The following is a 12446-nucleotide window of genomic DNA, read 5'->3' as shown; positions in this document are numbered from 1 at the left end:
TAGATAAAAAAAAATCCAAGGCAATTTCTTTGAAAGAAAAGATGTAAAAGGAGAAGATTGCTGATAAAAAATGTTGGTTTTAAGCTACACTGTAGACATTGTTGGAGAAGTTTAGTGCAATGCATTGTGGGATATGGAGTCCTGTCGACGGATGCCTTAAAATGTTTTTACTTCATTCTTACCCTGAATTTCCAATGGATGCGTATCTGCCATGAAACTGCTACCCTGAAGCACAACAGCCTCCGGTTTTGCTGCGAATCTGTTGCAGCAAAGACTCAGAAGATCTCGCTAATTCATGTGTAATTGCGAGACAGACAGACAGACAGACAGACAGAGACAGAGACAGACACAGAGACAGAGACAGAGACACACACGGATAAATGCAATATTTGTAAAATGTGAAATACGATTTTAAAAATGTTCAGATCGGGCTAAACGAGTCCAAATCGTCCGAAACGCACGATTTTCGTGCCAAAAAAAAAGTTCTCATTTTGCCAAATTCAAAAATGTGGTATCATCAAGTTTTATAGGGTTTACAAGGAACGATCCAAATCCGGAAGAAATTGAATGTGTGGTTGAGTGAGGTGATCACTCAAATCACTGTCCTCTTTGTCTGAAGAAGAAACAAGAAATTAAAGTAAGAATGAAGTAAAAACACATCTATGTATCCGTCTAAAGGACTCCACATCCCACAATGCAATGCACCAAACTTTTCCGAAAACGTCAATAAAAGAGTGTTCACAATAGAGATCACAACAAACTATTGTCTCCTGCAGCTTTCAGTAAAAGGTAAAATAAACACATAAAATGCCCACATTTTAGGGCTAAAAAAAATCTTTAAAAAAGACATGTTAGGTTGGTTGGAAAAGTTGCTCTTTTTCCCCTCAAATAAAAAACATCCCAGCATGTTCAAGCTTTGACAAAAACAATATTCTCTTTTTTACAAAATATACAGTTTGACTGAATACTAAGAGTGAAAAAAAAAATCAATTTCATGATTTATCGCGATTATTTGGGTGCCGATTTTTTATAATCAATTCTGGTATCAATTTTTTTTTTAATTGTATTTTTCAGATTTTCGTGGGCGACCACCGAGTGGCGGTAATGCACCAACAAGTGAGTGCAAACACGAGGAAGACTTGCAGCACGAGGAAGAATTCGAGCAGCTGGGTTTTACAATGTACGATTTAAATCAAAAGTATGGACACTTTTGATTCCATGGTGACCGGATTTAGACATGACTAAAGCAGTATTAAACACTGCTCCGTGTGCCGCGGTGCATACGTCAGCTGCAGCTTGTGAAATTAAACTCTTGACAGACCGCAGAGTTCTGTCCACGCTGGTCAATGATCAACTGGTCATTTCTGAATGTAAGAAGTGCTCATAAAAATCAGGCTTTCCACACAAACAAACTTTCCAATTTCGTTAGTATGAGAGGAAAAAGAGATATTTTAACTGTGGCTCGGACAGAAAGATGAAGCCCATCTTCACACTGCAATACGTCATTGGGACTTCTCTTTTGGAGAAGCCTAAACACGTGATAAGTGACCTAACCCTAACCCAGTTTAAGTCGCATGACTAAGACTAAACCTTACCCTAAACCTAACTCTAACTCTAAAAATTGTTGCGATACTGGGTTATAACCTAACCTTAACCCAAAACCTAACCCTAAGTACTTGTACTTTGGTAACCGTACCAATAGTACAGGGGATTGTCCGTACAGCAACCGTACAAATAGACACTTTCTAAACTATACCCAACATGTTGACCAGCTCATGTTCCTACACAAAAACCTAGACACTCCAAAGCACTAGCTTGATGAACAAGCGTTTCAGTTTACCAACTTCAAAAAGTCATGTACAAATTTGTTCTTTTGTACATGTTGTTTACCTCCTTTCTGATGGTTTTATTTCATTTATTTCAGTATAAATAATAATAAATCACTGAATAAATATGATAAATCCTTGAATGATTGTGATGTGCATTGTTTTGTGGAACTGTGACATTTCTAGAAGTTTAGGATTCAACTTCTATGTTTGGATAAGGAAAAAATCGTTATAACCGTCACTGTAGAATTGCAATACTTCAAATCAAAATCTCAATTTAAATTGAATTTGCACCCGAGATTCGGGACTAAAATCAAATCAGGACAAAAGGGTATTGTCCCAGCCCTACTGAATACAGACTCAATTTCTGAGTAAGAAACTGCACAAAAACTAAAATATCTTTCAGAGAGTGAAAAGAAAAGAGAGGTTGTAACTATGGAGTCGTTTGCTGTTAAACAAAATACAATATTTAGGTTTATGCAAAATTCTCACCAGGAATTTTTCACAGCGTAGTGGGATCGCGTGGCACAAGTGTGGTAGGGAGGTTGGGGGCATCCCCCCCGGGAAATTTATTTACATCCCTTTGAAACACTATTTCCTGAAGGGCATGCGTCTTGATATACACTGAGATGCACAAACGGGGTTAATTATGATGTTCTTTATTCTCTGAGGTGTTCCTTTAGTAGCCAAGAACAAAGACAATATACTGTATATTTTTTTTTAAATAAGATTAGGTATTATGTGGGACCCGCAGTAATATTGTAACTGGTATGAAAACAGCCCCCAACACTCATTAATTTTATATTTTTTGATTGTTTTGTTTAGTTGATTGTTTTTGTTTAGATTATGAAGCACACCATTAATTTTGGGCAGTGATTATGGGTTACAAAGCGGAGGAGGCACACAGTAGAGCTTTGATCAGGCCTAAAAAAGAAGACCTTACCTGGCACGAACCTGTCCGACCCGAATTAAGTCAATGTCTCTTTAAGCCCGAACCCATTTCAAACCGTTACTCATTCTACATGCGCGTGCACAGATGTGAATAGTGAGTTATAAACATGATTAGCAACTTCATGTGCACTGTTTATATTGGACGGTAATTACAGTTATCAAGTAGAGGATGCACACAGTTAACATTGGGGGCAGCTAAGTGGCTGCAGGGCTCCTCTGGGTCCTCAGGTAAAGACGAGAGCATCCGAGCAAATAGCCTGTATTAAACAGATGGTGCGGCTGATGTATGTGTTTCTCTGTTATGCAAAATAAAAACAGAGTTCAAAGTACCCATGCGTGCCTAAAAGTTCCTTTTGTGTCCAAGTATGCAATAATTAGTACGATGGCACAGACAGGACCAAGCCGAATCTCAGTAAAGGGTGAGCTCATTGATATCCAAAAGTGGCAGAAGGTCACAGGAACTAATGCATGTTGTTTTTCTCACTCTAAATCAGGTTTCATGGGCAGGATTTACCTTCTAACTGTAATAATAGTCAAGTAAGATTGGATCCCTTATTAAAATCTGCTTGGGTTGAGGTCAATCACTTAAAGTTAAAGTTGTACTCGATGCAGCGTGAGTCACCTGTCTTCATTGGTCCAGGATGGTCTGCAATGTTGGTGCTATTTAACAGCTTCACTGCCTTCCTGTAGTTTCCTCTCAAATACTCAAAGTTACTCTTGAGGAAAAGTGAAGGCGCCGACTGTTGGGAAGGAAAGATCAGAGACTCAGTCAGAAATACTTTATTTTACAGTAGAGTGACTGCTGAGCTAAAAGTAAGATTTTTGGCATAGTGAAGTACTAGTAGTACTGCTTAAAAAAAAAACAGTTCAAACTTACATTCCCTGCTGTGTTCATGACTGATTTGATTTCTCTCTTACAGGCTTTGGAAGACTTCATCTGGATAAAAGCTCGGACTTTGTACTGTAGAGGAAAACACGGGTTAGTGGCGGCCAACAAGGCCCAAACAGAGTGGACTGTGGATGAAAGGGAAGATCTTGCCTGGTGCATTTTGGACTTGGCTGCCTCTATCATGGCTGCAAACTCAGCCTTTTGGTTTGCCACATCTTTGTTTGAACTGTTGTTCTGAAATCACAAAAAGTTAACAGAATTAGCCAAATTTAGAGTTCTCATGACAGAGTGAAAAACACCAGGTTAGTTACTAACGAACAATTACCAATAGATTTTAAGAGCGTCCGCAGGTTGCTTTCACTAGAAGGTTTGCTCAGTTCATCGGATTATGAAGCAGATCAAAGAAGCATCCTTACAGATCACTTTCCTACTCAGTGACATTAGTGATGAATGATATTATTTGCATGTTACCTGTATCGGCCGATATCAGATTTTAAAATTAAGTATCTGATATCAGCCATTTCTCTGGTAAAATTTACAGATGCAATAAAAGGCTTTGCTTCCTTGATCAACCCATTGATATATTACTATTTGTAGATGCCGCATCATCCATGGAGAGGTGGAACACACGAAGTGTGGGCCATCTTGTGTGTGTGGAGCAGATTGCAAGAGTTTTTGTAAATCAAGGGAGTTTGATTTCTTCCTCATCTAAAGCTCTGAAACAGAATGTTTGGATATTGTAAAAATTATGCTTTGACCCTCAAATACCAAATGTAAGTAGGTAGTAAGTGTTTAAAGTAGGAATGGCTGCAAGTATCTTCATTGTTTGAAAACAATCATCATGAATAAATATGACATGTTTTACAGAATGTAAAATGAAGTATTTTTCTTATTTTGCACAAAGAATGATTACAGATGTTCCATAATTTTCAGGTCTGTCTTATGTCTGCATTGACCATCAGGCCAACATGATAAAGAGTCTGAAAAATAATTCTGTTTGTTGTTCCATTACACAAACTAGATGATTTCTGCAATCAGATGTAGGGGAATAACAGTATCGATATTGGGTAAATATGGGGAGTAAAAACTTATGTATATTGGATATCGGTCAATATGCATAATATTGATCGATACATACATAGCACTAATAAACAAAGAAAAACAATAAGATGTGCAGAAAACTTATGCGGATGTGGAAAATTGTAGATGTTAGTAGATAATTGTAAGGAATTATTGTAATAATGATCATTTTAGTAGCTGTTGACTCGCAAACATACTAAACTGTGAAAACAAAGAAACGTTTTTGAAAACTGCTTTGCCTTATACTAATATCAAACACTGTGTGACACCGTTTGATATTAGTGATAAGCAAAGGCAATGCAGGTTAGTTACTCCCTGATATTAGTTAGAGGGTGAAAAAAGAGCAGCTGTTTTTCCTGTCAGTTTGGAGTGCTTTGAAAAGCCCATTTTAAATACAAATGGAGCCTAATCAGGGTGTTAGAATGGGTTTACCTGGTTAGTACGTATGGTACTAAGTAGGCTAAGGTTTCCTCTGAAACTTCTGCATGAAGCTATTTCAGTTTCACTCTGTTATTTTGTGAGTGCAGCAGTAGCTCTGAGTGAGAGTCCTCAAGTTCATATCACACACAATGAAGGTTTGCTCCTGAATCCACATTTTTTTGCATATTCATGTAAGAACTCACTAGTAAGACTGTAAAATAAATGAAAGGTTACTGTCAACATGTGAATTTCTGCTCACAAAACAAAGGCCTTCATACAGTATATCTAAGTGTATTGGAACACAAACACAAGTCCATTTGTCCAGTGTTGTGCTAGTACTGAAAAAAAGTAACTAGTTACCATTACTAGTTACTTCATTCACAAAGTAACTCAGTTACTATTTTGATTACTTACACCAAAAAGTAATGCGTTACTGGAAAAAGTACCTTTTGAGTTACTTAGAATTAAATGATGTATTATTTATTTTGGGTCATTTGTGTCCATACAGCTTCATATTAGTGCTGTAATAATATAATAATACAATGTTGATCAACTGCTATAAAGCAACCATAAATGATGTGCATATAAAGCACAAAACAGCTGCTCCGTAATTAAAACAGTAATTTCAGTTCAGTTTCAATTTTTCAGCCTTAGCACAGTAATGTAAAGTAAGCTGTGCATATTCCAGGTGCACATTCTGCTGTTGAAAATGCTTATAAGAATAAATGTGGAAAAACTAATTCACAGCATTTTTCTCAGCTACACAATGCTAAACATATCAGGCTTATGAGCTGCTGTTAGCAGTGATTCAGCAGTAGTGACAGGCTGCATATTTACAACAACATACCGTGCAATAGTTTGGCTGACCTGTTCCTGGATAACAGTCACAGTCCGTTAAAATCCAGCCGCAGCGTTAGCTTAGCTTCACTGATGCATCTTTGGGAGACAAAAATAATGCGCGTATTTCCACTCTGAGAAGCACGTCCTGCTCTCGCATTGACTCGCCATGATTGGTGCACGTGATGTAAACAGAAACATGCTGACAATGCTTCTTCTTCTACTGTTTTACTGTGTTTGGCACGGCATCCCGCAAAAATATGTAGCGCCACTGTAAACAGGAAGTACACTGCACCTAACAACCATATTGTAACGGTAACGGCGTTATTTCTTTAGAAAAATATTGCGTTACAGTACTAGTTACTGTCAAAAGTGATGTTGGTCCAATACTGCATTTGTCATTCTGTTAGATCTGCTGGAAAAGGATTGATGGAAAACCTTAATGCAAAGTCTTATAGTTGGAATCCCTGAATGGTAATTTCCATATAATTACCTGTTTTCCTTTTCACATAGCTGTATCTTATAGATTAAATGTATACAGTTAATTGTCAGTTGGAGTGTTTATTTTATTTTCAATTTCCTGTTTCAATGTTTTGGTGAGCAAACCAGTGTAATGTGAAAACCAAGCACTCATATGACTTATAGACTTTGGACAAACTTAGAAAAGTTATTTCTTCTGTAATGAGCAGCAAAAGGTAGATAGTAACCCTGACATGCACATGTAGGGTGCGTAGTGCATACCTCTCCTTTGTTGTTCTTGGTGCTTCCTTGAACGGCGAGTTTGTCCAGCACAGCGAGCAGGTGGAGCGCCCTCTCTGGCTGGAACGTTAGCAGGTAAAGATCCACCAGCAGAAAACAGACAGCCTGAGCAAACTTCTCTTCTAGGACAAATGACAAAATGAATCAACGCCAAAGTTTCATCTACTATAAGCGTGTACAAAGTATGACGAGAGCCTGAGATCTAATCTACAGAGGGCAGTGAAATGTGAGCTAGACAGTAAGCCAGAAGTGATTATTGTTGGTTAATAAAAGGCGAAGAAACACATAGAAAGTTACATTATGTTTCAATTAAAAAAAAAAACTAACTTAATTTTTCACCCATCTCCATTTGTTCTAAGAACCCCAAAAACATAGTATATGTGATTTATTTTCTCAAACTTGCCTGTTTTCCAGATTTTTAGCCTCTGAAAAGTCACTTTCTGAGTAGTTCTGAAATTGGGCCATTTTGGGGCCTACTTATCAATATTTATGAGTGGTCGCATCTATAGGCGCTCACTCATGAAGTGAGTGAGCGCCTTTTACAGTATGACCAGTGATCACCAAAATGATTTTATTTTTGCTCACACAATAACAATAACAACAATTTCTCAAGAGATGCAGGAAGGAATCCCAAAAATATTTTGGGGGTGTTTTTGATAAGGAAATAACAATGTAACAAGGTTAAAAGCTCAAAAAAGTTGATTTACATGATATAGGACCTTTAAGGAATATGGTAAAGTATCAGGATATGTGACTGAGGATGAATCAATTGCTATGATGATATCAGGGGGAAGTCAAACGGAGCTGAGAAAAAGGTACATTTTAAATGGACTGAGGTTTTAAATACTTGGGGGTCGTTATTACACCTCAAACCTCAAAGTTATATGATGCAAATTACGGTAAATTAATGAACGAAATTAAAAGGGATATGGATAGGTGGGGAGTGCCTTTATCACTTAGTGGGAGGGTGGAGATGCTTAGGATGAACATCCTGCCAAGACTACTGTTCCTTCTTCAATCACTTCCAATAAACATCCCCAAATCCACCGTTAGAATACGGGACAAAAATATATCAAGGTGTTTATGGCAAAACAAAAAAGTGATGATTAAATATAAGACACTGTTGAAAAAGGAAGGATTAAATCTACCAAATCTAAGGAATTATTTCTTGGGTGCACAACTTAGAGCACTCATATTATGGATAACTAAGGACAAAGATACACTATAGGTGGAAATGGAATGGGCATGCCCAAGGATGGAGTTAGGATCACTACCCTTGATGACTGGATCAGAACAAAAAAGCAAAAAATTCAGAATGAATGATTAAAGAAACAATAAAAATATGGTCAGTTGTCCAAAAAGAATTGCATGTAACAAATTCAGTGGGCAAAGCAACTAAAATTGGATTTTATACCAGGTAGGATAGACAAAGGATATGAAAAATGGACAAGTAAGAAGTTAATATTAATTGCACAAGTCTTCGAGGGACGAATCTTAAAATAATTTGAACAACTCAAACACAAATTCAATTTACCAAACAGAGACTTTTACAAGTATTTGCAATTGAGACATTATCTCCAGAAACATAAGGAGTGGGAAAAAATATGTAAAGAACCAACCAATGTAGAGGAATTATTCATGTTGTATACAGAGGATACATGCAAAAAGGGGTTGATTTCAAAGATTTATAAAGCACTACAAAAATAATTCACCGGAAACAATAGTGACATCAAAGAAAAATGGGAACTTGAAGAGAACATTATAATAACGGACAAGGATTGGGAGGACACTTTGGCTTCAGGGCATAAACTAACAGTCCATCATGGAAGGAGTTTGATTGGAAGGTCAAGATGTGCTATTTTTTCCTACTCCAGCTATCGCAGCAAAATAATACAACACATTTTTACTCATATTTTGGGATTGCCCCAAGATAGTAGAGTTCTGGAGAGGTATAGAAAAAGAGTTAGAGAACCTAGTAGGTGTCATACCTCCTTTTGTTCCAGCTCTTTATGTGTTAGGCATTCTACTGGAAAATTTGTTTAATAAAGATTGCAACTACTTGCTGAGAGTGATGCTCTTCGTAGCAAAAAAGAAAATTACAGCTTCATGGATGAACCCACAACCCCCCAGTATAATACAATGGAGACACAGAATCGTAAACTTATGCACCATCAAAAAGATTACAGCAAGACTAATATTGAAGTTGAAGAGAACCAATTTTGATCAAAACTAGGGCCCGAGACTCCTCCTCTATTTAGATATGTATGTTGTTTAGCTTTATTATTTTTGCTTGTTGTATGCATGATTTTTTTTTGTTGTTTTTCTCAATTATTATATTTTAATTACTCTGTATCTGTCCTTGTTTTATGTGCAGTACATTTCACTGTGCTGTTTTGAATGGAAATTGTTCTGAATAAATAAAAAGTTGAAAAAAATAAATGAAAAAAATATGAAGAATTAAAATCCATAATTTAGACCAAAAACAATATTGCTGCTGCAGAAAAAACAGAAAGAAAGAAATGCAGTCAGGAAGCAGCTGACGCTGTTAATACATAAATGCGTGAGATGATACAATATTAATCTATGGGATGATAAACGGACAACGCTCTGATCAGTTTCACTATATTACAGCACAGACATGTTTCTATTTAGGTAGTTCTCAATTCATAACACACACACTGGGATGAAAGAGCATTGTTTCACTGTAGTAGTTTCCTGCTATCTGCGTTACTATATCGTATGTATGAATTAATGAAAGAATGACATAGTTCATCTGTCCGCGATACTTTTGACTGAGTGTAGATCAGTCTATGACAAGTAAATCTATACCTTTCCTAAAAGATTTAATCTTCTAACAATGGACAGTTAATTTTCCAAGAGAACTGATTGGTCAGGAGGCAGGACTTTTGAACTCATTCTGATCTTATCCAAAGCAAAACCTGGTCCCGACCAGGTTAGGTATTCAGCGTAAGTTACCACGGTGATTTAGCACAATAAGAAGTCAGCCAGCGTTGTAGTACATCACACACCAAATAAATCCAGGAAGTTAGCGAGATAAAAGGAAATCCAGCTTCGTAGTACGGGTCTCAAAAAGTGGGGTTTTTTTTTTTTTTAATTGAGCAACAAAATACTTTAGAGAAACAACTGTGCTGATTTAATTATCAATCATCATCATCAAAGATCATTAGCTTGGGAAAAAAAAGTTCAAAGTTAAAACTGCGGCTCAAAAGTCTATTTTATTCTCTTGATGATAAAATAGTTATCTACAGGACAAACTAACAAAACATCTTAAAGCACAAATAAAGTGTCCTGAGTTTTAAGTTTCCTTGTATTGCAAAAATAAAAAAAATGTCCAAAGAGTTTGTGGATATTTAAATGTAAAATATCAATATAAAAATAACTTGCAATAGCTTACAGGATAAAAGCTCCTGAAATTCAAACATTCTACAAAAATAATAAAGTGCAGCAGTGAAACATTTTCAAAAGTCAATGGGTAGTGACAGAATGAACATGGCACAGATATGTTGTTCTCAGACTTTTTGCAGTCACTTGTACATTACTGGTAGCTTTTTCTTGATATCCAAAGCTGTGAACTCCATCATTTTCCTCATAGTTGCTATGCTCTTTTCACTGTTAATAGGAGTTAACAGCGGCCCATTGGCTCTTTGCTCCGCTAGCTTTAGCATGAGCTTGATTTCTAGCATCAAATGCTGCACACTCAGCGGTGTGGTGTTTGCAGCTTCCCCAAGAATTATTTCCGAGTTACAGGAATTACAAACTGCAATCCTTTGCTCTCTTTTTTGTGTAATACCCCCGAACTGCGGACATGCTAGTAGGTTGACCATGCTCCGAGTGTTGTTGTTATCCCGTGTAGCAAGCATGCACGCACATGCACACATGACCTGATGGGCGGGGCCTCTCACAGCAGAAGGGGACAGTGGCTGACTTTATGACCGACTTTAAGACTTTTGCAGAGGTAGAAAAGATCAGTTTCATATCAAAATATGGGAAATCCTTATTGGAAAGGTTTGGTGCATTGCATTGTGGGATGTGTAGTCCTGTAGATGGATCCATAGAAGTGTTTTCACTTCAAAATCTTTCCGACATGTCAACAAAGCGAGTATTTTGTTGGAGATCAAAACAGATTTTCACACCATTTAAACCTTTTACATTTGTCGGTGAGTAAAGGATCTTTGATTCATTGATCTATGATCCAATACTACGTCCTTATCTGTTAAAGAATTGTGTCTTCAGCTATGTTAATTTGACTAAAGAAGCCCTTAAATCATTATCTTACCAAATGGCTCCAGGAACTGGTAGAGCTTCTCTGCTATGGATATGGCCTCAGAGTACTGACGCATGTGATAATGGATGATGGCTTGATTATAATACAGCAAACTGTTTTCAACATCATCCAGACCATCAACATCCTCTGCTGAAATGTGAACCTGAAAAGATTTATTGACACTTTAATCAGGGCTTGGGCTTTTCTGGATGCTTGTTCAGCACCAAAGCAAAGCTACCTGGTTCTTCATGGACATCATGGTCTGCTTCAGAGTTCCTGTTGTGGTCTGATTGCTTTTGTAAAACTCCACAACGGCTTTATTCAGAGAGATCTTGTAGTCGTCCTTGTTCAGCTCTTGCAGGGATGTGAGGTGTTTGAAACACTCGTCGTACTTTTGAGCCTAAAACGTACACAGGAGGCAGTGGTAGTGTTCTCCTAGTCATGTGACTCAAACAAACACAAAGCACAAGTTCAATATCAGTAGAAAATTTGTCATCCAACTGTCCAATCGGAATGGTTGGATGTCACATATTTGGGCTTCAAAGTATCAATACATTTGTTGGAATGCATTTCTAATTGAAAAAAAACTATTTGCCTTAAAATGATCAAAAACAATTAATTGGCCTTTATTTAATTAAACCACGGTCACTGGTAATCCTTTAACAAGTGCACGTGACAGCAGAAAATTCAGTTCCATTTCATCTCCAATAAACATTCCATATTTAATGTACAATTGGAGTGGTTAAGTTTCAGATTGATTATAAGATTCTTTTAGTGGTTTATAAAATATCTGAATGATCTTTCACCTTTTTCACTTTAAGATTTTAGAAAACAGTGAAGCCGCAATAACTACTTGGCCAATGGAAGACCCCAAAAAGAAACAAGGCCAAGATTAAACATCTACCACAGCAAAGGAACCTGTAAAAGACAAGTGGGTAAGTTTCCAATGCGTATTCTGCACTAGTCCACTACTACTAGTTTTAATGAAGGCTTTTGTATCAGGCTTGAGAGGTTGCTATGAAAGTTTACCACTTTATTTGTATATTTTTGGAAACCTAAACTACTTGTAAGCAAGAGAAGGCACAGTTACAGAGCGACGGTGTGTCTCAGGGTGAGAAGTGTGTGATGGGCCTTAAACACACTGAGTGAAGTACTGATTCTGTGTGTGACAGACTTTACCATAAAAGCTTCGTAGGCACTCGCTGCCATTTCTCTCTCCTGGTCTGTCATCTCTGCGGAACGTGAGCCCTCAAGCTTTGTCTCATTTTGGTCTGATACAAAACAAGAATCAGAGAAAAACAATATTCAAACAAGTTAGCAACCTGACGCCTGAAATTAAAAACAGATTATAATATAAAGCTGTAAACTGTAGAGTTTTTTCAGTTCATTAGCTGCACAT

General features: G+C 37.1%; 1 protein-coding gene across 5 annotated transcripts in view; it reads right to left on the bottom strand.

Annotated features, from left to right (window-relative positions):
- Positions 1-12446, bottom strand: part of cnot10 (CCR4-NOT transcription complex, subunit 10) — a 45772-nt gene that overhangs the window by 15793 nt on the left and 17533 nt on the right. For 4 of the 5 annotated variants that reach the window (XM_028470218.1, XM_028470214.1, XM_028470217.1 and 1 more), the window contains 7 exons: positions 12227-12318; positions 11286-11447; positions 11060-11210; positions 6745-6884; positions 3817-3900; positions 3655-3738; positions 3400-3517 (listed from right to left, as the gene is read on the bottom strand). In XM_028470218.1, the coding sequence (XP_028326019.1) occupies positions 3400-3517; positions 3655-3738; positions 3817-3900; positions 6745-6884; positions 11060-11210; positions 11286-11447; positions 12227-12277 (790 nt within the window). In that variant the 5' untranslated portion in view covers positions 12278-12318. The remainder of the gene's footprint in view (positions 1-3399; positions 3518-3654; positions 3739-3816; positions 3901-6744; positions 6885-11059; positions 11211-11285; positions 11448-12226; positions 12319-12446) is intronic. The other variant, XM_028470215.1, reaches the window with a different exon arrangement.

This window comes from Gouania willdenowi, chromosome 16 (assembly GCF_900634775.1).
Source record: "Gouania willdenowi chromosome 16, fGouWil2.1, whole genome shotgun sequence".
Lineage (NCBI taxonomy): Eukaryota > Metazoa > Chordata > Actinopteri > Blenniiformes > Gobiesocidae > Gouania > Gouania willdenowi.
The sequence above is the reverse complement of the archived record's forward strand: the minus strand, read 5'-3'. Positions and strand labels throughout refer to the sequence as shown.